General features: G+C 39.8%; 2 protein-coding genes across 7 annotated transcripts in view; one reads left to right on the top strand and one right to left on the bottom strand.

Annotated features, from left to right (window-relative positions):
• The window catches only part of FBXL13 (F-box and leucine rich repeat protein 13), a 260,413-nt gene extending 247,215 nt beyond the window's left edge, over window positions 1-13,198 (top strand). The window contains 2 exon segments of the mRNA XM_019030762.4: window positions 2,001-2,164; window positions 10,710-13,198. Coding sequence (XP_018886307.2) covers window positions 2,001-2,164; window positions 10,710-10,899 — 354 coding nt within the window. The 3' untranslated portion in view covers window positions 10,900-13,198.
• The window catches only part of FAM185A (family with sequence similarity 185 member A), a 163,509-nt gene that overhangs the window by 88,040 nt on the left and 49,931 nt on the right, over window positions 1-25,538 (bottom strand). For 4 of the 6 annotated variants that reach the window (XM_055392532.2, XM_055392533.2, XM_063708686.1 and 1 more), the window contains one exon: window positions 15,886-15,947. In XM_055392532.2, the coding sequence (XP_055248507.1) occupies window positions 15,886-15,947 (62 nt within the window). Of the gene's footprint in view, window positions 1-15,005; window positions 15,948-25,538 lie in introns of those variants that run through there. The other 2 variants (XM_031012734.3, XM_055392535.2) reach the window with 1 other exon arrangement.

Raw genomic sequence — 25,538 nt, 5'->3', positions numbered from 1 at the left:
CTTATATCTGGGAGTTAAAAATGCAGCAAAGTTATTTCCATCTGTAGTTCCGAGCCCTTAATCCATAAATCCCAACAACATCACATCAGTCATTGAACAACATGAGCTACTGATCTACAGGAACTGTCAGGCTCCTTTTCAGCTCTCCTAGTATCAAACCAAACCTGCTACTCTGAACTCCACCTCCCCTGGACTTTTCCATCACCTTGTTGTCCTTCCTTTCTTCTACAATTCTGTGGGCCTTTTTTTCTTTTATCAATGACATCAGATCCTCAGAGATCAACCTAGTATGGCAGGAATGTCTGAGGCATTTTTGTGAGAGTCAGTTATAATGTTTAACCTTGGTCCTGAGCGTGTTCTGGAAACAAAGCATGTTTAGACAATGACAACGTCTCTTTTTCCAAACTTAAAAAGTGTATGTTCCAAACTGAAGTGCTTTTTCTTTTAACTTTATGTTAAAACAAGAGCCAAGCCTCATGGCCTATGTTTTTCAGAATGTTCAAACATTTAAAATAAGAAATTGAATCCAGTTGGAAAAAAATTCCTTTGGAGAGAGTAATCTAGTTGATTCTGCAGTAAGGCTCAGTTTGGCTATAAATTTGAAAGCTTATCCTGGAGTAAGTGAAATACTCTAAGTAGTATACTTGAATTACCTCTGTAGGACATCTGGGCAAAACTGTGATATGTTGGAACCCTTGGCAGGATATTTCAGAGCGGGATTTGTGTAGTCTCTGTGGCTTCTGCTTCTTTCTCCCCTTGCTTCCAAACATCTGTCTCACCTACTTGTCCCTTTCCAGAACTAGGTTACTCCATCTTTTTTACATCTAAACCGTCAGTGATGTCCAGGTCCCTTCTCATAGTAATATGAGCCTGTCTGCAGATTAACTTTGGGGGATATCTATTTTGTAGTTTTGTAGCATGTAATGTTATTAAACATATGTTTTTAAATTGATGATGCCTTAGAGAGGATTTTAAATTTAAAGCCAAATCCCATCTCTATAGCATTTCATAAGTTGCTCATATTGGTGTGACAGGTATTACTAAAAAATTTTGATGAAGTTTTCCATCCAAACCAAAGGACTCTTAAATGAAAATAACAGCAAAATCACAACTTTTTTTGTGTGTTGGGGGGCAGGGCACAGGGTCTCGCTCTGTCACTGAGGCTACGTCACCCAGTGCAGTGGCGTGATCTCGGCTCACTGAAGCACTGACCTCCCAGGCTCAAGCAATCCTCCCACCAGAGCCTCCCAAGTAGCTGGGACTACAGGCACGTACCACCATGCCCAGCTAATTTTTGTATTTTTGGGAGTTTCACCATGTGGCCCAGGCTGGTCTCGAACTGGGTTCAAGCGATCTGCCTGCCTCAGCCTACCAAAGTGCTGGGATTATAGGCATGAGCCACTGTGCCTTGCTAAGATCATAATTTCTATTGGTGCTACTTGAGGCAGATATTTTACTGTTCTGACCTTATTTGGAAACAGTTAAACAACTCACTTGAATTGTAGGCCCATTATGTGACAAGCTGGGTGAAAGAGAATATGCAAGTGTCTGATTTTGTTACTCTATTTGTTATGAATTGAATGTTTGTCCTCCAAAAATTATTATGTTGAAACCCTAACTCCCACTGTGACAGTAATAGAAAGTGGGGCCTTTGGGAGTAAACAGATTTAGAAGAGGTCATAAGGGTAGAGCTCCCATGATGGGATTATGACCATATAAGAAGAGAAAGACTAGAGCTCTCTCTCTCTCTGCCATGTGAGAAGATAGCAAGAATGGAGGCATCTGCAAATAAGGAGGGACTTCCCAAGACACCAATTGCAGGTACCTCTATCTTTATCTCAATCTTGGACTTCCCAGCCTCTAGAACTGTGAGAAATAAATGTTTGATGTTTAAGCCACAGTCTGTGGTAGTTTATTATAGTTGGCCAAAGTGACTAAGGCACTGTTCTTCCCTGAGATAGTGTTTGAATAACCAGTACTTACTTTGGCTCTGTGTTCAGATTACTGACTCAGCGATGGAGATGTTATCGGCAAAATGCCATTACCTGCACATTTTGGATATCTCTGGTTGTGTCTTGCTTACTGACCAAATCCTTGAGGACCTTCAGATAGGCTGCAAACAACTCCGGATCCTTAAGATGCAATACTGCACAAATATTTCCAAGTAAGTATGTACCTGACTATGACAAACTTTTGAGAACTACTTTCTGAGAAAACATAGTATATGGCTATAAGGTTCATAATACATAGCAGCTTTCAGTGTTAGGAAGTTTCATTTCATTTTATTTTTTGCCTAATTGAAGCTAACATTGTGAGTTGTTCTAAAATGGCCTTTGTGGTTTCCTATCCCTTTTCCAGTAGGCCTTTTACTTTAAGCATCTTCCCTTCCTTGACTAAGCAGGTGTCCAAAGCTTTAACTCTAGCTCTTCCTCTGCTCATTTCTCAAAATACAGTCCATTCAGTTAATCTCCCCTAGAGGATTAAGAGAATCATCTGATTAAACCAGCTCACAAGTTTTTGCCTCTTAACTGAGGGCAAAAATGTGCAAGTATTTTAACTGACCTGATAAAGTAACATATGAAATGCTTAAAATGAGAATCCTTGACCATTCCCTGACATAGAAGGTAAGGTTCTATTAGGCAGATGTGAAAAATTAATACTATGAATTAATATTATGAAAGTATAAAGTGTACAATGTGGCTCAAGCATGTAGATTTCACAGAGGAACTTTCTTAATTAAGTAGTTATGGCATGAGCTGAACCATGAGCCCTGGTTTCTTGAGGCCTGAGGAAGAACATGGTTTCTTATCCAAGGAAGTGTGTGTTAAAATGAAATGGAAAAAAGAAAGAAAAATTACTTGTAAAATAGACATTCCCACTGGGCCCAGGCCTGCAGGCGTAGGGCAGCCAGCTGGAGTTGGATCAGAGAGAAGGGGGTAGGTCCTTGAAAATTTTTGAGGAGGGTTGGAGACTCAACCCTTCCTGATAGGTCTGGAGATAACTCTGATATGAATACTGCTAACCTCATTTAAAGGACATACAATGAAATAGGGTCCTAGGAGTCTCTGCCAAACTTGTTAGATTATTAACAGACAACTTTCAGCAAGATGACAGTGAATGAATAATGTGTTACTCAAAGGAGTTTAGCTTCTAATTTTTTCATTATATTTTGCCAATCACTATTTATAAGAGGTAATATTATTGAATTTCTAATAAGTAAGATTCTAGAATGAATGGAGACTTTCTGGCAAGGGGCTCTTTGAACCTAATCATGGTGTGATGCTATGGTTTCAATGTGGTCCCCCAAGTTCATGTGTTGAAAATTAATCCTCAATGCAACATTATTGAGAGGTGTGACCTTTTCAGAGGTGATTAGGTGATGAGGGCTTTGCCCTCATGAACAGACTAATGCCGTTATCATGGAAGTGAGTTAGTTATCATGGGAGTGGGTTCCTGATAAAAGGATGAGCTAGGGCTCCTTCTTTCCTGCCATGGGATGATATTGGACTTCCCAGCCTCTATAACTATGAGCAATAAATTTCTTTTCTTTATAAATTACCCAGTCTGTAGTAGTCTGTTATGGCAACACAAAATGGACCAAGACATATGGGACACTGAAGTATGATTAATATAGTCAGTGGTCAAGAAGACCCAGGATATCCAGTAACATCCGAATCCTGCCTTAACTGCTCGGTCTTCTTGCTAGGTCCCTAGATTTAAAAAATATACGTGCAAAAAAAATAAAACAAGGCATAGTAAGATTTGACTACTAGCTGAGCTTTGTCCCAAAACCCCAATGTAGAACTCTAATTAACCAGCTATAGCTGTGAAAAATTCCATTGTCTAAGCCATGACAGCCGAAGGCCTATTTTGTCTTCTGCAATCAAACTTGGCTGTCCCTATGCACAAGAAGCAGGCAGAGACTTGGCCCTAATGCTTAGAAAGGGGCTGGTTTGGTGTGTGCACTTCGTTGTCTAAAGAGGCCACACCACTACCTTTTAGTCTCCCTGAAAGCTCCACCCTTGCTTAGCTCTAGCAGGAAAGAGGCCTAGAATCTCTCGATTCCATCTTTGTCTAGCAATGGAGAAAGACAGTCCTCACTGTAGAGTGGCTTGGAGAGTCCCAGTGTTTGGACTAGTAAAGCTCCAGAAACATCTGTCTTTATGTTCAACATCTAGGATAGGGTGCTACTTGTCAGTTAGGGGGCTCCTGAAATACCCTGGCCTCAAATTTTTTTATTAGAGAAGTGGTAAGGGGGCCTAGTTGCATGCAGCTTTCTGCGATCAGCTCCGGGTGCTCTATGGAGCAGCTTCGTTTTGCATTTAGATCCTTCAGTGCAGTTGGAAATGCACAGTGTATGTAGACCCTTCAAAACTCAAGCCCTTGATGATCTCTAATCCCTTACCTATGCTCACTCTCTAATCAGGGCCAGTGTGGCTCCCTCAACTGCACAGGCTTTGATTTGTCTGGGTGAAACAGAACCTTTGGCAGGTGGGATAAGAGAGATTTTTCTGGCTTGGGAAGAAGCTCAATGTCTTTGAATCACAAAGCAATGCTCTCCACATGCTTGATTCCATTTTGACATGAAAACAATGTATGATGCAGCCCTTAAGATCCAATTACAGCCGTCAAAAGAGGCTGTTTTATACATAAATTCACTCATACTCAATGGAATCTGAAACTACTGCGCCAGCTTTGCAAATCAAAGATGTCTGCTCAGCTCACCCTTTCTGAACCAGAGGAGTAGCAAACTTTTGGTCAATGAGCAAATTGGCTGTAGCCCTTTTGCAGAAGAGTTTCCTGCAGAAGATATGGCTGGCATTCTACCAACCCCAGAGTCTGAAGGGTTTCCAGGAAGTGACCCCAGAAGCACCGTGTGGATGCAAGATAAAGGCTCCTTTATTTCAAGGAGGAATAAGTAACAACTATGATCAGAAAACATGACAAGCTATTTGTATTTGAAGCAGCTGTGACAGCCAGCCATTCAACTTATGGCCCTCTGTGGGGAAAGGCAACAAGGTAGGAGGAGTGAGAGAGAGGAAGAAAGACCCTCACAATGGCCCCCACAACCCAGGAGGGCCTGAACCACAGAGAACCTGAAGAATCACTAACTGTATAGTTAGCGAAAAGGCTAATCCAAGAACAGAAAACCAAATAACGCATGTTCTCACTTATAAGTGGGAGCTAAATGATGAGAACACATGGACAGATGGATGGGAACAACACACACTGGGGCCTGTCAGAGGGTGGAGGGTGGGAGGAGGGAGAGAATCAGGAAGAATAACTAATAGATACTGGGCTTAATACCTGGGTGATGGAATGATCTGTGCAGCAAAACACCATGGCACACGTTTACCTATGTCACAAACCTGTACATCTTGTACATGTACTCCTGAACCTAAAATAAAAGTTGGAAATAAATTTTTTTAAAAAATAAAGGGAACTTTCTGATATATTTCTATCTGGAGCCCAAAACCTTCAATTCTAGAGAACTAGTAGAGAAAGTCTTAGTGGCCTTCAGAGCCCCAAATCACAGTATGAAATTCCTGGAAGGCCTTCTTTAGCAGTTGCTAGAAGCTTAAACTCGGACAGTCCCTACTGCTCAGGCATTCTAGGAGATCTGTGTTGATAAAAAATAAAACTCTTATCAGAGTTCTCCTCTCTAGCTCATGGAAAAGTTCAAGCCTTTCTGATGTGGAGCTGTTGACTTTTATCAGTATGAACAAATAATGTAATTTAACAATTATTATTTGCCACGTACTGTGCTAAATCCTATTTTACAGATATTGCCTCACAAATACACTTTATCATCAAAATGGATAAGGAAACTGGTTTAAACAGGTTAAATAATGTGCCCACAGCCACACAAATAAGGAGAGCCATACTTTGTACCTAGGTCTTAATCATACTGTGCTGCTCTTCGCCTTTATATTACATTCTCAAGCTTTTAAAAAGCTCTGACATTCAAGGGATGTGGTCAGTAAGGGTAGACACGTGCTCTGTTTTGCCTAATTTATGTCTGATGCACAATAAGGGAGGCTGTGGATTATGAGCAATCCTTGGTGGTGGCTCCAACATTCCCTTTTTTTGCCTACTCAAGAGATTAGAAGGAAATGTGAGCTAAGGCACACAGTATTACTACAGGGCTAACCCTGAATCCCTTTTAATTTATAAGAAACAAAAATCACTAACAAACTTCAGTACAGTGTTATTATTAACCATCTAATGTGAAATGTTACAACTATGACATATCATGTTTGAAAATCACTGTTCTATACTGATCCAAAGAAACCTCTCTCACCAGGATAAATGAGTAATGATGACTAACCATTGCAGCAGATTGGTTCAATTCCCAAATCATTTCATACAGGGTCTCACTGTCACTTAGGCCAAAGCAGAATGGAATGCAGTCAAAGAATTCCATATGTGCTCTATGGAATTTAGAACACACAGTGGTTCCTAAGAATACATGTTCTTTTCAATATTTCCTAGCTCCCATGTGCTGATCATACTACAGCATCAAGCTATTAAGAGAGAAAGGGGAGGGGCAGGAGAGAGAGAGAGGTTTCTCCCAGAAATATAGTTTCTACATTTTTAACTTTCCTGATACGATTCAAAATACATGTGTAAGAGCTTCTGCACAGCAAAAGAAACTATCAACAGAGTAAAGATAATGGGAGAAAAATATTAGCAAATTATGCATCCGACAAAGGTCTAATATCCAGAATCTAGAACTTAAACAAATCAACAAGCAAAAACCAAATAAGCCCATTAAAAAGTGGGCAAAAACATGAACGGACACCTCTCAAAAGAAGACATACAAGTGGCCAACAAAAATATGAAAAAATGCTCAACATCACTAATCATCAGAGAAATGCAAAATTACCATCACAATGAAGTATCATCTCGCACCAATCAGAATGGCTATTATTAAAAAGTCAAAAAATAACAGATGCTGGTGAGGATGTGGAAAAAAGGGAATGCTTTTACACTGTGGTGGGAATGTAAATTAGGTCAGCCAAAATAGAAAGCAGTATAAAAACTTCTCAAAGAACTAAAATAGAATTACCATTTCATCCAGTAATCCCACTACTGGGTATCTACCCAAAGGAAAAGAAATAATTCTATCAAAAAGACACCTGCAGTTGTATGTTTATTGCAACATCATTCACAATAGCAAAGTCATGGGATCAACCTAAGTGCCTGTCAGTGGTGGATTGGATAAAGAAAATGTGGTACATTCAGACCATGGGGTGGTACATTCAGACCATGGGATGCTACACAGTCATAAAAAATAATGAAATAATGTCCTTTGCAGCAACATGGATGCGGCTGGAGGCCATTATCCTAAGTGAATTAACAGAGAAACAGAAAACCAAATACTGCATGTTCTCACTTAAAAGTAGGAGCTAACCACTTGGACATAAAGATGGAAACAATAAACACTGGGAACTCCAAATGTGGGGAGGCAGGGAGGATGGCGAGGGTTAACAAAGTACCTACTGGGCATTATGTTCACTATTTGGCTGATGGGTTCAATAGCAGCCCAAACCCCAGCATTACGTAATATACCCACATAACAAACCTGCACATGTACACCCTGAATCTAAATTTTTTTTTTTTAAAGGTGCATGTGTGCAAACACACAGCTACATAGGATGCTATGATAAAGAACTCAGAAAAACCTTCTGGCAGTCACTTGCCTATCTCTTCTCTTGGCAAGGTCCTGGGTCTTAGGATAGTCAGTCCGTGTGAGGATGCCAAAGGTGGTGAGGACAGCTAGTCATGGCTAAGGATTTTCTGAAGGGCAGGAAAGAAGTGGAATAGGGAATAGTCTATACTAGTATCCATAGCTCTCTAAAAATAATCCTAGATTTGCTCCAGGACAGATTCATATTTTCTGTTTTTCCCTAGGACCACCCTTGCTGTGAAAGCACTTCAGACTAAAACAGGCCCTAAAGACATACCAGGTGGAGGAAGCCTTAACCTCCCAGAACTTGAGTCTGGAAGGAGAGTGGGTCTGAGATCTGATCCTTTGCTCCCCTCCAGTCAGTAAGCATCACTTCCAATAGTCAGGGACCCACTGATGTTTGGTTTCACTAAAGCTGTCTGTGGGTGGACTGGAGAGCAGAGCTAGGGTAAGGGGGACAGGGATTAAGGAATGAGTACATTAAAGAAATGCATATACCAGTGGGCACTTCACCCATGGCTGGGGTTCAACATGCAGCTCATTTCGATTCTGTCCCATCACACTGCATTAAATGAGTAGTCTCCCTGTTCACTCACTATTTTCCTTATCTTATATTAAGGAGTCAGCATTCTCACTTTCCTTTTTCTTGTTATTTTCTCAAACCCCCACTACTTGCTAATTGTTTTATATCACAATTACCATCTAATTTACCCTGGCTCGTAGCTGACTGAGCAACCATAGGACTCAATATTTACACTTTCCCAGACTTATCATTAGTAGTACTTATCCTCTTACCAGTTATCTAGAGCCGTCAAAACTGTTGCTCTTCTGACATTAAGGTAAGATGTAACTTGGTGAATTAGGATTTGCAAATCTTTTACTCCCTAAAACAAGCATTTCCTTTTCCTATAGGTCAAGATCATTGTTGCCTCTAACTGTGCTACTCTTGTACTACAGTCAACATCAGTGTCATTGAATGATTATGAACAACTGTGAACTGCAGTGTGTGTCCAGAACTCTGGTGTTTGGGAGGCAGGGGGCAGGAGGGTGTTGGAAATAGGAACATAAGAATGCCCCTTCTAGACCAGCAAACCAGCAGAAGCCAAGAGGGTTAAAGGACTTCCCTTCTTGGTGTAAGCTGCTGAAATCTCTCGTTTGAGCTATTCATGATGAGTTTCAGGGAGATGCAAAGAAATGTAATAAACTCTTAAGTAACTTACTACCTTCTTAAACAAAAGGAAAATAACAAAGTTTAAAATTATAAATAATTAATGCCCTGAAGCTATGTAATAGAAAGAAATTAATTCTATGATCAACTTCCTGTAGATGTTTAGAGGAGGAGAAGACTGGGTTTGAGCCATTTCCAGGGAGGCTGGATTGGTTTGGAGTTTTGAAAAATGGATAATGTTTAGACTGATAGAGATGGGTGAAGGGTAACAGTGGAGCCTTGCTGTTTGTTACATGAAACTGATGGTGCTAATGTTATATGCCTCAACATTTGGTATTATATTTCAGTAAGTCTTAAGGGGAAAAATGTTCAGAAAATGTGTTGAAAGATATGATAATCTCACCTTTATAGAATTGAAAAGGGAGAAATATCATTAGGATAATAATGTGGGAAAAGCAAAAGATATAAACCCACTACTTTTGCATAGTAATGTTCTACTTTGAGGATATATAAAGATTATATAAGAGGTTTAAAATGCAGGCTAGCACCTTAAAAAAAGATAAAAAAATTAACAGAATGCAAAACATTATCTTTGACAATAAACTTACCATTTTCAAAACTGAGAATAAATATTTCTCTGAAGAGAATAAACTTGTTTGCCAAGTTTTAGTCCATAGGGATTGGTGGCTCCAAACTAGGAATTAGTATATGATAATTGCTTTTACTCAATTTGTTCTTTAAGTTTGTAGAAGTTTTGTGTGAGAGCCAATAATAAGCTAAAAAGCAATGTGCTTAGAGGCAGAATTAGCAATGCTTTGGTTACCTCCCTGTTGAGTTTGGTTACAATTATTTTAATACATCTAAAGTTTGATTTAACTGAAACAGCATTTTAAACTGTTATCTCTATGTTGTTGGTTTTTTTTCTTCCTATTTCATTGCCTTACCTGAACTCATATGGCCATTCAGCACAAACTTAACTCGAAGTGTATGGTAATGCCAGCTCCATATCAATGACTCAGTTTCCAGACTTTTGCAATTAATAACTCAATGTAACATACAGCAAGAGTGGGGAAGGTAGTGCCTTCATGGGTAAACATCATAGTTACTCATTTCTAATCGTACAGAAGTGGTCAATTACTCATCTCCTTTTTAGTACTAATCTCGTGATTCAAACCAACTTTCTAGGAAAGGAAATTCTTCCTTCTGTCCTCAAAATGGCTTTGTTTTCAAGTTAGACATACTTTTTTTCTGATGCATTCTTTACTTTCTTGTTTCCTGCTAAGAAAGACTATAATAGTATTTTTTAATACTGTGTTATAGTGTTGTGACACCTTTGAGTCACAAACCTTCTCATAAAAATGTGTATTATAGACAACACTGCATGAACTTTCAGGGAGTTCATGGACCTCCCTGAAGTTCATCCATGTAGTCAAAAGGGATCTGTGAACTCTGGGTTAAGAGCTCCTGGCCTGGTGCATGGTCAGTCTTCACAGGTAGGCTGGTTAGGTTACTCCCTCATCAGAGAAACTAGAAATACCAAGGAAGGGGCTTACTTAAAGCAGTATAAATAAATAGAGGCCTCAGTGTTCCTCTTCCATGGCCATGTGTAGTTTCCTTACCCATTCACTGTATCTGTTAATTTCTGAACTGGCTGAATCAGAGTTACTGAGGCTTTGGGACCCTGTTTATTTGTACACTTACCCATATCCTCACTCTCAGCAAGGCAAGAGAGGTCTCATGTGAATTCAGATTGTGACAGTGAATTCCCTAACTCCAAATTTGGTTGAGTTTGAAAATTTTGCACTAGGGATTACTTCTGCAACTAGCTAATGCTAAGCACTGTTATTACAGGAAGGCAGCTCAAAGAATGTCATCTAAAGTTCAGCAGCAGGAATACAACACTAATGACCCTCCACGATGGTTTGGCTATGATAGGGAAGGAAACCCTGTTACAGATCTTGACAACATAACATCATCTAAAGGAGCCTTAGAATTAACAGTGAAAAAGTCAACATACAGCAGTGAAGACCAAGCAGCATGACCTTCAGCCTCAAGCAGGAAGAACAAAAAATCAAGAACTTGGCAAGTTTTCTCCATTTGTTGCAAGTATGTTTACTAGCTGAATCTCAATAACAATGTAAACAAGCAACAAACCATCTTCTGATTCTTATTCCAACTACAAATATTTCCAAACACATCAGTAGTTCTTCTGTCTAAATAATCATGATTTAAAAAAGAAGCCAGGCCAGGAGCGGTGGCTCACGCCTGTAATCCTAGCACTTTGGGAGGCCAAGGCGGGTGGACCATAAGTCAGGAGTTCAAGACCAGCCTGGCCAACATGGTGAAACCCCATCTCTACTAAAAATACAAAAATTAGCCGGGTGTGGTGGTGGGCGCCTGTAATCCCAGCTACTCAGGAGGCTGAGGCAGGGGACTTGCTTGAACCTGAGAGGCGGAGGTTGCAGTGAGCCTAGATCACGTCACTGCTTTCCAGCCTCGGCGACAGAGCAAGACTCCGTCTCAAAAAAAAAAAAAAGCCAAATCAAGTACTGACTACACAAAATTTCTGCCTAAATTTAATCAAACCAATAGTTTTGATGAGATTATAAAATCTACAGTTGTATGAAACAACCCTGAGAGATGAGACTTTTTTGACAAGAAATTAAGAAATTTTTCTTTAGAAAGGAAAAAGAAAGCAGAGATGGCCATATGTCAAACTAAGAGTTTGAGCCAGGGGAATACTTTAAGGATCTGTGACGCTTTTTAAGGCTTTATAAAGAATACAGACATATATTAATATTTTCAAAGGAAATGTGGCTTTTCTGTGGTTTCCAGACATTTAACAACAAAAGAGAACTAAATGCCGCCAATTAACTCTGTACTTATCTCAACATTTGACTTAGTCAGGGGCAAATTAAATAGAAACAAGAACTATCTGAATAGAAAGAATGTCCCTGCAATGTCTCAGAAAGACATCTCTTTAATCGAATTTGCACGACAGAGGAATTCTTAAACTATGCTTTGCCAAAAAAGATGCTCCCTCAATTTTATGCTAGGAAGTATGGGTTATTAATTGCATATCTACATATTAGTTTTTAATAAGCTTTAATCCGTAGGTTTTAGTATATGTGCTGCTGAAGTGAGCACATCTGTGGGTTTTTACCATTATTTGATATTATGTAACACTGATGTTGACACAGTCCAAGAGAAAGCACAACTGTTCTGATTGCCGCAAACAAGCCTTGTCAGCAATATCAGATCAGCCTTTTAACCTTTCTATTTCCTCAATTACTTATCTCTCATGTGGAGTTAATTCTCTTTTTGTATCCCACAAGTTTCAAATAAGGATTAAAAACTTAAGATAAAGCATCGTTATTTTGAAAAGTTTTAAAAAGATTGTACAAAGTATTATTATAGGCTACCTTGTATTAGCTAAATGCTTTTAGTAATTCTCCCCCACTGAGGTTGACTTGCAAAGTTTTTGAAATAAGGTAATATTACTTAGCTGTGGAAAGGTTCCTAGGAGTGGGCACACAGGCAACAGAATCATTTGAGTGGGAAGTTTTAGAACCATAGCCAAGAGACATAAGATGACATAAGAGTATGATTTTAACCTAAATTTGGAAATTTCTGGCAGCTGCATTAAAGATGTTTTCAAAAATCTGATCCCTAAGTGCTTCATGCACACAACTGGTGGAACTTATAAAAGAGGCAATTGCTTTCTAAAGGAATGACACCTGCCCTGGTTAGACCCCGGTAAGAAACACACCCTGTTATGTTCTCCAGAAACCTAGCAGGTTGCTTTACATTCAAAGCTTGCTCCAAAGCTCTTTGAGTAACATCCTTTCTTAAACAAGAACAGAAGACACATTCATTCATTCTGGGGAGACAAATTTTACAGCTACATAAATGAAGAAAAGGAGTAGAAAAAGTGAGCTATGAAAGGAGACCAAGAATAGGTATACAGGTAGAGAAATCTTTTAAGTTTTCAATGCAAACTACTCAAAATATCAAAGATATTAGGTCTTTAGCCCTTAAGCATTTCATATTCATAGGTCTGTGTCCAAGAGAGTAAAATATGGCAGCTTTTTCTTTTTGTCTGGGACTTAACAATGTGATCCAAATATGTACAATTCCATTAGTAGCTTTAAATATAGTTGACTGCTGTTATGCTTATGACTTTTCTGGCTGTGGTTAGCTAATTTATTTTTAGTCATGAAAATGTTTATATAATTGCATGAGGGTGAAAAAAGATGATCAAAACTGCCTCACTGCCACACAGTTTCTTCTACTTAATAGTATAACACACCACAACCATACCAAATATACCAATGTGTGAGTATCTTTCAGAGTTGTATACATTCTGATTTCATGAAGGGTGAACTAAAAGGAGACTCTGAGATATCCTGCAAAGCTGACTTTTGTTTCATAAATAAGAAGTTAAAAACAGAACTCTAAAGAAATGGAATATTAATGAAAAGGAGGCTGGGCACAGTGGTTCATGCCTATAATCACAGCACTTTGGGAGGCCAAGGCAGAAGGACAACTGGAGGCCAGGAGTTCGAGACCTGATGAACATAGTAAAACCCATCTCTATAAAAAATTTAAAAATTAGAGCATGGTGGCACCTGCCTGTAATCCCAGCAACTCAGGAGGCTGAGGCAGGAGGATGCCTGAGGCCAGGAGTTTAAGGCTTCAGTGAGCTATGATCATGCCTCTGCACTCCAGCCTGGGCAACAGAGTGAGACCTTGTCTGAAAAAAAGAAAAAGATCATCATAAATAATAATATTTGGAAAGGTTTATTAAAAATTAGTGTTTAAGAATGGACTTCTCCTGGCCTGGTGCAGTGGCTCACACCTGTAATCCCAGCACTTTGGGAGGCTGAGGCAGGCAGATCACATGAGGCCAGGAGTTCAAGACCAGCCTGGCCAACATGGTGAAACCCATCTCTAGTAAAAATACAAAAATTAGCTGGGCATGGTGGCGTGCACCTGTAATGCTAGCTACTGTGGTGGCTGAGGCATGGGAATCGCTTGAACCTCGGAGGCAGAGGTTGCAGTGAGCCAAGATTGTGCCACTGCACTCCAGCCTGAGTGGCAGAGCAAGACCCTGTCTCAAAAAACAAAAAACAAACAAAAAAAGAATTGACTTATCTTAATCATAAAAAATATAATCCAAGCGATTTAGGCCATTCTTGTTTTGCTATAAAGGAATACCTGAGGCTGGGTGATTTCTAAAGAAAAGAGGTTTAATTGACTCACGAGGTTTAATTGGTTCTGCAGGCTGTGAAAGCATCGCACGGGCATCTGCTTGGCTTCTGGGGAGGCCTTAGGGAGCTTTTACTCATGGCAGAAGGCAAAGTGGGAGCAGGCACATCACATGGCAAGAGCAGGAGCAAGAGAGAGACGGGGAAGATACCCACACTTTTAAACAGTCAGATCTTGCAAGAACTCACTATCATGAGGACAGAACCAAGAAGGTGGTGGTAACAATTAATGAGAAATCTGCCCACATGATCCAATCAGGCCCCACCTCCAACACTGGGGATTACATTTCATCATGAGATTTTGGGGGACAGATATCCAAACTACATCACCAAGAGATAGGTCTGGTCTTATAGTATAGTTATAGTATTATATAACTTATTTGTTTATTTTAATTAATTTTTTTGAGACGGAGTCTCACTCTGTTGTCCAGGCTGGAGTAAAGTGGTGTGATCTCGGCTTACTGCAACCTCTGCCTCCCAGGTTCAAGCGATTCTCCTGCCTCAGCCTCCCAAATAGCTGGGATTACAGGGATGAGCCACCATACCCAGCTAATTTTTTTTTTTTTTTTGTATTTCTTGTAGAGATGGGGTTTTACTATGTTAGCCAGGCTGGTCTCGAACTACTGACCTCAAGTGATCCATCCACCTTGGCCTCCAAACTGCTGGGATTACAGTCATGAGCCACTGTGCCTGGCCAGTATTATATAATTTAAATGTTCCAGGAATAGAGACGTTTGAAAGAAATGGAATTCATAAAATATCTTTATACAGTATACCTTTATAAAAATCTATCTTCATACATCAGGCTATAAAATAGCTGTTTCTTTTTTCCTAATTAGCTATATCTTAAGTTACACAAAATATATTAAGAATCAGTAGCAACTGCTTCACATATTTGTTTTTTATTTACAGCTTAAATTTACATTGATGCCATAAAAGGTACTAAGTAGAAAACCTGTCACGTGAGAGCTACATTATAAAGAATTCTAAGCTAATTGTCCCCACATGATGGATGCCTTTGTATAATCAATCTCCTTTCCTTGAGTGGGAGTGAAAACTGAATGTGATGGGCCATCACTCCTATGAATGTTACATTATATGGCAAAACAAAGGTTATCCTGGGTGGGCCTGACCTAATCAAGTGAGCCCTTTAAAAGTATATATCCTTCCAGCTGGCTGCAGAAGAAGTCAGATATTCAAAGCATGAGAAGAACTCAGTGCATCACTGCTGGCTTGAAGATGGAGGGGCAACATGAGAAGGCATGTGGGTGGCCTCTAGAAACTTAGAGTGATTGCTGGCTGACAGCCAGCAAGAAAATGGAGACCTCAGTCATCCAGTCACAAGGAACTGGATTTTCCCAATAATCTGAATGAAGTTGGAAGTAGATTTCTTCCCAGAGACTCCAGATGAGAACTCAGCCTGGCCAAAATCTTGATTCTAGCCTTGTGATTCCCTGAGCGGAGAACCTAGACATAGCTGTAAATGAGTATTATTTTATGCTGCTAAATTTGTGGTAATTTGTTACAGAGCAGTAGAAAATGAATACAATAGCAAAGCACAAATTTTGAAAAAGCCTCCCAAAACAGTTCACCAGTATTCATTCTCAATTTGTTGTTTTCAACCTTTATATGAATGGTGGGATTTACATTTTTGTAGTCACAGATCTGCGGATCATTGTTAAAAATCATAAATCCAACTCAAATCAGTCTTAGTCCTGCAGTTTCAGGGACTGAAACCAACTTTGCCTTCTAAAACTTACAGTGCCTTTTGGGGCATCAGCCTTAATCCATTTTTCACGTTTGCTTGCTTGATTCATGAGTCCTAAAACACAAAATTGCATAAAATTATATCAAGAGCATTAATTGACCACATAGATCCTAGCAACACATCTCTAAAACTGAAAAACACCTTAGAACATCAAGAATCTTGGTAAAGATAGTCTGAACTGGGCAGGAGTTGCAAAGAGGTTATCTGGGCTTGCTCCCCTCCATTCATTTTCTCAGAACAACCCTGAGAGGGAGGCTACTCTGTTTTGTTTTGTTTTGTTTTGTTTTGTTTGAGACAGAGTGTCACTCTGTTACCCAGGCTGGAGTACAGTGGCACGATCTCGGCTCACTGCAGCCTCTGCCTCCTGGGTTCAAGCGGTTCTCCGGCCTCAGACTCCCGATTAGCTGGGACTTCAGGCACGCGCCACCATGCCCGGCTAATTTTTTTGTATTTTTGGTAGAGACGGGGTTTCACCATGTTGGCCAGGCTGGTTTTGAACGCCACACCTCAGGTGATCCACCCACCTTGGCCTCCCAAAGTGCTGGGATTACAGGCATAAGCCACCACGCCCAGCCTACTCTGTATTTTTTTTTTTTTTTAAGTAGAGACGGGGTTTCACCATGTTGGTCAGGCAGGTCTCGAACTCCTCACCTCATGATCCCAAAGTACTGGGATTACAGGCATGAGCCACCAAGCCTGACCTCTGTTTTTTATTTGTACAGGATGAGTATCCCTTATCTAAAATGCTTGGGACCAGCATTGTTTCAAATTTCAGATTTTTTTTTTTTTTTGGAATATTGGAGAAGACATACTAGTTGAGCATCCCTAATCTGAAGATCCAACATCCAAATTACTCCAATGAGCATTTCCTTGTTTCATATTTTGGAGCATTTCAGATTTTGTATTTGGAATGCTCAACACATATTATTTTTAAATGCAGTCTTTAAAAAGAGCTTTACTGGAGTATAACTGACAAGATAAACTATATGTACTTAAAGTATACAATGTAGTAAGTTTTGACATAGGTAAAAATCTGTGAACCATATTTCCTTAATCAAGATAGTGAACATATTCATCACTCCCAAAAATTTCTCTCTAGTCAAGTACAGTCTTTCCCTCATGCCCCTCCCTTCCTGTCACCCTCCGACCCCCACCCCCTTCAATCACTGATCAGCTTTGTGGCACTATGGATTAGTTGCTCTTTCTAAAATCTTATATAAATGGTATAAATGGGAGTATACAGTTATGCACTCTTTTTAAAAAAATCCGTCTTCTTTCATTCAGCGTAATTATTTTGAGGTTCATCCACAGTGGACCATGTATAGGTAGTTTCCTCAATGCCTGCTCATTAGTACTTTGCTGACTGTTCATGGCACCCTCCGCAATCCCCTCTGTGCAGCTTGCTCCCCTCCGGAACTCTTTTTTATGAAATCTGGGCAGCCCTGTCTCCCCAGAAGCTCAGCTCAGAAGCTCAGTCTCCTCCACTCAGGGATTCTGCTGGGCTCTGCCTGTGCGACCTCTCCCTGCCCTGCAGCCTGGAAACTCTTTCAAGGTCATAGGCTGTGGCAATCACAAAGCTCCCCTCGTTTGTTTCTCAGATCTGTTCTTCTAGTTCTACGTTTTCTTTACAAATCAAGGTTATAAACGTGTTATATCTCCTCTGGAGTTCCACTGCACTTCTGGATTTAAGAAACCAGTCAAATTGAGACAGAACAGGGACCGCTTGTAGGAGCCTGTAGACTCTTCTCAAGCACAAAAATTTAAAACAAAAAAACAAAAACAAACAAACAAAAAAAAACTTGGGTTCATTAAAAAATTCCAGGCACCTACCTAAGTAGCCTTAAAAAGCAAATGAGCAGGCAGGCGAGGTGGCTCAGGCCTGTAATCCCAGCACTTTGGGAGACCAAGACGGGCAGGTCACCTGAGGTCAGGAGTTTGGGACCAGACTGGCCAACATGTTGAAACCCCGTCTCTACTAAAAATACAAAAATTAGCCAAGTGTGGTGCCAGGCGCCTGTAATCCCAGCTACTTGGGAGGCTGAGGTAGGAGAATTGCTTGAACCTTGGAGGCAGAGGCTGCAGTAAGCCGAGATCATGCCATTGCACTCCAGCCTAGGCAACAAGGATGAAACTACGTCTCAGGGAAGAAAAATAAAAAAAGCAAATGAGCAACTTAATAAACAACAACAACAACAACAAAATAACAGCTTAAAACAATAGCCAAAAAGGTTAAAATAGATGTTTTGTTTTCTATAAGAACCAAAGACAAAATCTGAACATATGTCTCTGAGTTGTTTCTCAAAAACCTGGACCCCCACACCAAACAGATCTGCTGGCACACGGACTTCAGATAAGGGGAAGCTCAGGACTAAACTGACCATTGTACATTTCTCAGGGGCCTGGAGGAGGTCACACCCATGAGCCAGAACTAACATTCTTTTCTGCGGATCCCAAATTTTTAGATAAAGCTTCACTTCCTTAACCAATCAGAAATCAAAAAATCTTTAAATCCACCTATAACCTGCAGCCCCCCTGCTTCTAGATGTCTTGACTTTTTAGGTCAGACCAATATGCAGCCCCCATGTATCAATTTATGACTTTGCCTATAACCTCTGCCTCCCCACCTTTATTTTATTTTAATTTATTTATTTTTAAATTTTTTCCATAGGTTATGGAGGTAAAGGTGGTGTTTGGTTGCATGAGTAAGTTCTTTAGTTGTGATTTGTGAGATTTTGGTGCACCCATCACTTGAGGAGTATACACTGCATCCTATTTGTAGTCTTTTATCCCTCACCCCCCTCCCAACCTTTCCCCCACGTCCCCAAAGTCCATTGTATCACTCTTATGCCTTTGCGTCCTCATAGCTTAGCTCCCACATATCAGTGAGAGCCTATGATGTTTAGTTTTCCTCCTGAGTTACTTCACTTAGAATAATCGTCTCCAGTCTCATTCAGGTCACTGTGAATGCTGTTAATTCATTCCTTTTTATGGCCAAGCAGTATTCCGTCGTATATATATATTCCACAGTTTCTTTATCCACTTGTTGATTGATGGGTATTTGGGTTGGTTCCTTGATTTTGCAATTGCAAATTGTGCTGCTATAAGCATGCCTGTCCAAGTATCTTTTTCGTACAATGACTTCTTTTCCTCTGGGTAGATACCCAGTAGTGGGACTGCTGGATCAGATGGTAGTTCTACTTTTAGTTCTTTAAGGAATCTCTACACTGTTTTCCATAGTGGTTGTACTAGTTTACATACTCACCAGCAGTGTAGAAGTCTAACCTGATCACCGCATCCACACCAACATCTACTGTTTTTTGATTTTTTGATTATGCCCATTCTTGCAGGAGTAAGGTGGTATCATATTGTGGTTTTGATTTGCGTTTCCCTGATCATTAGTGATGTTGAGCATTTTTTCATGTGTTCATTGGCCATTTGTATATCTTCTTATGAGAATTGTCTTTTCATGTCCTTAGGCCACTTTTTGATGGGATTGTTGTTTCCTTACTGATTTGTTTGAGTTCATTGTAGATTCTGGATATTAGTCCTTTGTCAGATGTATAGATTGTGAAGATTTTCTCCCACTCTGTGGGTTGTCTGTTTACTCTGCTGACTGATCCTTTTGCTGTGCAAAAACTCTTCAGTTTAATTAAGTCCCAGCTATTTATCTTTGTTTTTATTGCATTTGCTTTTGGGTTCTTGGTCATGAAATCCTTGCCTAAGCCAATGTCTAGAAGGGTTTTTCTAATGTTATCTTCTAGAATTTTTACAGTTTCAGGTCTTAGATTTAAGTCTTTAATCCATCTTGAGTTGATTTTTGTATAAGGTGAGAGATGAGGATCCAGTTTCATTCTCCTACATGTGGCTAGCCAATTATCCCAGCACTATTTGTTGAAAAGGGTGTCCTTTCCCCACTTTATGTTTTTGTTTGCTTTTTCGAAGATCAGTTGGCTGTAAGTGTTTGGGTTTATTTCTGGGTTCTCTATTCTGTTCCATTGGTCTATGTGCCTATTATTATACCAGTACCATGCTGTTTTGGTGATGATGGCCTTAAAGTATAGTTTGAAGTCAGGTAATATGATGCCTCCAGATTTGTTCTTTTTGCTTAGTCTTGCTTTGGCTATGGGACTCTTTTTTGGTTCCATATGAATTTTAGAATTGTTTTCTCTAACTCTGTGAAGAATGATGGTGGTTTTTTGATGGGGATTGTGTTGAATTTGTAGATTGCTTTTGGCAGTATGGTCATTTTCACAATATTGATTCTACCCATCCATGAGCATGGGATGTGTTTCCATTTGTTTGTGTCATCTATGATTTCTTTCAGCAGTGTTTTGTAGTTTTCCTTGTAGAGGTCTTTCACCTCCTTGGCTAGGTATATTCCTAAGTACTTCATTTTTTTTGCAGCTATTGTAAAAGGGGTTGAGTTCTTGATTTGATTCTCTGCTTGGTTGCTGTTGGTGTTTAGAAGAGCTACTGATCTGTGTACATTAATTTTGTATCTGTTGTTGAATCCTTTTATCAGTTCTAGGAGCTTTCTAGAGGAGTCTTTAGGGTTTTTGAGGTAAACAATCATATCATCAGCAAACAGTGACAGTATGACTTCCTCTTTACCAATTTGGATACCCTTTATTTCCTTCTCTTGTCTGACTGCTCTGGCTAGGACTTTCAGTACTGTGTTGAAGAGGAGTGGTGAGAGAGGGCATCCTTGTCTTGTTTGATTTCTCAGAGGGAATGCTTTCAACTTTTCCCCATTCAGTATTATGTTAGCTGTGGGTTTGTCATAGATGGCTTTTATTACATTGAGGTATGTCCCTTGTATGCCGATTTTGCTGAGAGTTTTAATCATAAAGAGATGCTGGATTTTGTCTAATGCTTTTTCTGCATCTATTGAGATGATCATGTGATTTTTGTTTTTAATTCTGTTTATGTGGTGTATCACATTTATTGACTTGCATATGTTAAACCATCCCTCCATCCCTGGTATGAAACCCACTTGATCGTGGTGGATTGTCTTTTTGATATGTTGTTGGATTCGGTTAGCTAGTATTTTGTTAAGAATTTTAGCATCTGTGTTCATCAGGGATATCAGCCTGTAGTTTTCTTTTTTGGTTGTATCCTTTCCTGGTTTTGGTATTAGGGTGATGCTGGCTTCATAGAATGAATTAGGGAGGGTTCCTTCTTTCTCTGTCTTGTGGAATAGTGTCAATAGAATTGGTACCAATTCTTCTTTGAATGTCTGGTAGAATTCTGCTATGAATCAGTCTGGTCCTGGACTTTTTTGGTTGGTAATTTTTAATTACCACTTCAATCTCCTGCTTGTTATTGATCTGTTCAGGGTATCTAATTCTTCCTGATTTAAGCTAGGAAGTTTGTATCTTTCCAGGAATTTATCCATCTCTTCTAGGTTTTCTAGTTTATATGCGTAAAGGTGTTCATAGTAGCCTTGAATGATCTTTTGTATTTCTGCTCCCATTTTGTTTCTTATTGAGGTTATTTGAATTTTCTCTCTTTTTTTTCTCAGTTAATCTTACTAATGGTCTATCAATTTTATTTATCTTTTCAAGGAACCAGCATTTTGTTTTTATCTTCTGTATTTTTTTGTTTGTTTCAATTTCATTTAGTTCTTCTCTGATCTTGGTTATTTCCTTTCTTCTACTGGGTTTGGGTTTGGTTTGTTCTTGTTTCTCTAGTTCCTTGACGTGTGACCTTAGAATGTCAGTTTGTGCTCTTTCAGTCTTTTTGATGTACGCATTTAGGGCTGTGAACTTTCCTCTTAGGAGGAAAGGTGGCCTTTGCTGTATCCCAGAAGTTTTGATAGGCTGTGTCACTATTGTCCTTCAGTTCAAAGAATTTTTAAATTTCCATCTTGATTTTGTTTTTGACCCAGTGATCATTCAGGTGCAGATTATTTAATTTCCATGTATTTGCATGGTTTTGAAGGTTCCTTTTGGAGTTGATTTCCAGTTTTATTCCACTGTGGTCTGAGAGAGTGCTTGATATAATTTCAACTTTCTTAAATTTATTGAGGCTCATTTTGTGGCCTATCATATGGTCTATCTTGGAGAAAGTTCCATGTGCTGTTGAATAGAATGTGTATCCTGCAGTTGTTGGATGGAATGTTCTGTATATATCTGTTAAGTCCATTTGTTCCAAGGTATAGTTTAAATCCATTTTTTCTTCATTGACTTTCAGTCTTGATGACCTGTCCAGTGCTGTCAGTGGAGTAATGAAGTCCTTCACTATTATTGTGTTGCTGTCTGTCTCATTTCTTAGGTCTATTAGTAACTGTTTTATAAATGTGGGAGCTCCCGTGGTAGGTGCATAAATGTTTAGGATCATGATATTTTCCTGTTGGACAAGGTCTTTTAGCATTATATAATGTCCTTCTTTGTCTTTTTTTTTTTTTTTTTTTTTGAGACGTAGTCTCCCTCTGTGGCCCAGGCTGGAGTGCAATGGCGTGATCTCAGCTCACTGCAACCTCTGCCTCCCGGGTTCAAGCAATTCTGCCTCAGCCTCCCGAGTAGCTGGGATTACAGGTGCCCACCACCACGCCTGGCTAATTTTTATATTTTCAGTAGAGACAGGGTTTCACCATATTGGCCAGTGTGGTCTTGAACTCTTGACCTCAGGCAGTCTACCCGCCTCGGCCTCCCAAAGTGCTGGGATTATAGGCATGAGCCACTGCACCTGGCCCCTTCTATGTCTTTTTTAACTGCTGTTGCTTTCAAGTTAGTTTTTCTGATATAATAGCTACTCCTGCTCACCTTTGGTGTCCACTCGCATGAAATGCCTTTTTCCACCCCTTTACCTTAAGTTTATGTGAGTCCTTATGTGTTAGGTGAGTCTCTTCAAGCAGCAGATAGTTGGTTGGTGAATTCTTATCCATTCTGCAGTTCTTATCTTTTAAGTGGAGCATTTAGGCCATTTACATTCGATGTTAGTATTGAGATATGAGGTAGCATTCCATTTGTCATTTTATTTGTTGCCTGTGTACTTTGGTTTTTTGTTTTTTTTTTTTAATTGTATTTTTGTTTTATAGGTCCTGTGAGATTTATGTCTTAAAGAGGTTCTGTTTTGATGTGTTTCCAGGATTTGTTTTAAGATTTAGAGCTCCTTTTAGCTGTTCTTGTAGTGGTGGCTTGGTAGTGGTGAATTCTCTCAGCATTTGTTTGTCTGAAAAAGACTGTATCTTTCATACACAATGCCTAGTTTCGCTGGATACAAAATTCTCGGCTGATAATTGTTTCGTTTGAGAAGGCTGAAGATGGGCCCCAATCCCTTCTAGCTTCTAGGGTTTCTGCTGAAAATCTGCTGTTAATCTGATAGGTTTTCCTTTATCGGTTACCTGGTGCTTTTGTCTCACAGTTTAGATTCTTTTTTTTGTCTCAACTTTGGATAACCTGATGTCAATGTGCCTACGAGAAGATCTTTTTGCGATGAATTTCCCAGGTGTTCTTTGTGCTTCTTGTATTTGTATGTCTAGGTCTCTAGCAAGGCCAGGGAAGTTTTCCTCAGTTATTCCCCCAAATATGTTTTCCAAGCTTTTAGATTTCTCTTCTTCCTCAGGAACACCAATTATTCTTAGATTTGGTCATTTAACATAATCCCAGATGTCTTGGAGGCTTTGTTCATATTTTCTTCTTTTTTCTTTGTTGGATTGGGTTAATTCAAAGACCTTGTCTTCGAGCTCTTAATTTCTCTCTTCTACTTATTCAGTTCTATTGCTGAGACTTTCCAGAGCATTTTGCATTTCTATAAGTGTGTCTGTTTCCTGAAGTTTTTATTGTTTTTATTTATGCTATCTATTTCATTGAATATTTCTCCCTTCACTTCTTGTACCATTTTTTGGATTTCGTTGTATTGGGCTTCGTCTTTCTCTGGTCCCTCCCTGGTTAGCTTAATAACTAATCTCCTGAATTCTTTTTCAGGTAAATCAGGGATTTCTTCTTGGTTTGGATCCATTGCTGGTGAGCTAGTGTGATTTTCGCGGGGTTGTTAAAGAGCCTTGTTTTGTCAGAAAACCAACACAGTTTTCTGGTTCCTTCTCATTTGGGTAGGCTCTGTCAGAGGGAAGGGCTAGGGCTGAAGGCTGTTGAGATTTTGTCCCATGGGGTGTTCTCTTGATGTAATACCATCCCCCTTTTTCTATGGATGTGGCTTCCTGAGAGCCGAGCTGTGGTGATTGTTATCTCTCTTCTGATCTAGCCACCCAGCAAGTCTACCAGGCTCTGGGCTGGTACGGGGGTTGTCTGCACAGATTCCTGTGATGTGAACCATCTATGGGTCTCTCAGCCATGGATACCAGCATAGTATTTCAGGTGTCTCTTGGGTCCTGTAGGAGCAATCTGCTTCCTTCAGAAGGTCTGTGGGTCCTCTTAGGTTTCCTGATTTATTCCTATGGTTGTTCTGGAGCTAAAATTCATGACGCGAGCCTCTACATGCTGCTCTGTCCGTCCGAGTCAGAGCCGCAATCTAGTCTTGCCACTCCCGGCCACCAGGCTCTCTCCACCTTTAAAAACCCTTACCTATAAGCCATCTGAGAGTTCAAGTGTTAAGTATAATCTGCCTGATTCTCCTTGCTTGGTCCCTACAAACAAACGCTTTCCCTTCTCTTGCTACAAGCCTTCGTTTAGATATGGTATAGATATGTAGTCTTATTACGCTGGGCGAGTGGACCTCCATTTGGTTCAATAACAAAATCTGAACTGAGGAGAGTTGTGATTACACTATTGCATTTCATCATAAATATTTTCCTTGTTGAATCCAAGCACACAAAATACAGAATGATCCTCTTCCTCAGTACAGTTTTTCCCTCTGTTATAATAGTACCATGATATGCTCAGCTGAAGAAAAGGTGCTAGATGCTTTGTACCATCTGATCTTTTTGTCAGGTGCTTTTCTGATGCAAATTATTCTCTGAATTCTTATCTCTCCCTTTCACTCTGAGCCATAATCTTGTCTGTGTCCTGGAGCTCATTGCGTTTTTCCCAGAACACAGTTGAGTATTCAAGGACCTCCCGTAAGCTTTTTCCCTCTTCTCTTGCTACATTTTCAATATCACAACCCCATTTTAATTAGCTTTGATAAGCTGGTTAAAATCTCTGAGTTCAATTGGTAAATCCCTGTGTTAACTCTAACTCTTCATCAATAAGGGGTTCAGCTTATTTAAACTGTTCTTTTTCTGTGCCTATGCTGCATTTAGTAGGTCATGATTTTGAGGTACCTTGCACCCAGTTGCTTTTCTGTAATACAGAGTTTCTTTTTCTAGTAATTAAAATAAATGTTGGGCCAGATGCGGTGGCTCACGCCTGTAATCCCAGCACTTTGGGAGGTCAGGGCGGGCGGATCACCTGACGTCAGGAGTTTGAGACCAGCCTGGCCAACAGGGTGAAACCCCATCTCTGCCAAAAATACAAAAATTAGCTGGGCGTGGTGGCAGGTGCCTGTAATCCCAGCTACTTGGGAGGCTGAGGCAGGAGAATTGCTTGAACCTGGGAGGCAGAGGTTGCAGTGAGCCGAGATTGTGCCATTGCACTCCAGCCTGGGCAACAATAGTGAAACTCTGTCTCAAAATAAAATAAATAAATAAAATTTCAAAATAAAATAAAATAAATGTGGAGGAAAGAACAGGAAATCCTGAAATTT

The sequence above is a fragment of the Gorilla gorilla genome, chromosome 6, assembly GCF_029281585.2.
Source record: "Gorilla gorilla gorilla isolate KB3781 chromosome 6, NHGRI_mGorGor1-v2.1_pri, whole genome shotgun sequence".
In the NCBI taxonomy this organism is placed as follows: domain Eukaryota; kingdom Metazoa; phylum Chordata; class Mammalia; order Primates; family Hominidae; genus Gorilla; species Gorilla gorilla.
The sequence above is the reverse complement of the archived record's forward strand: the minus strand, read 5'-3'. Positions and strand labels throughout refer to the sequence as shown.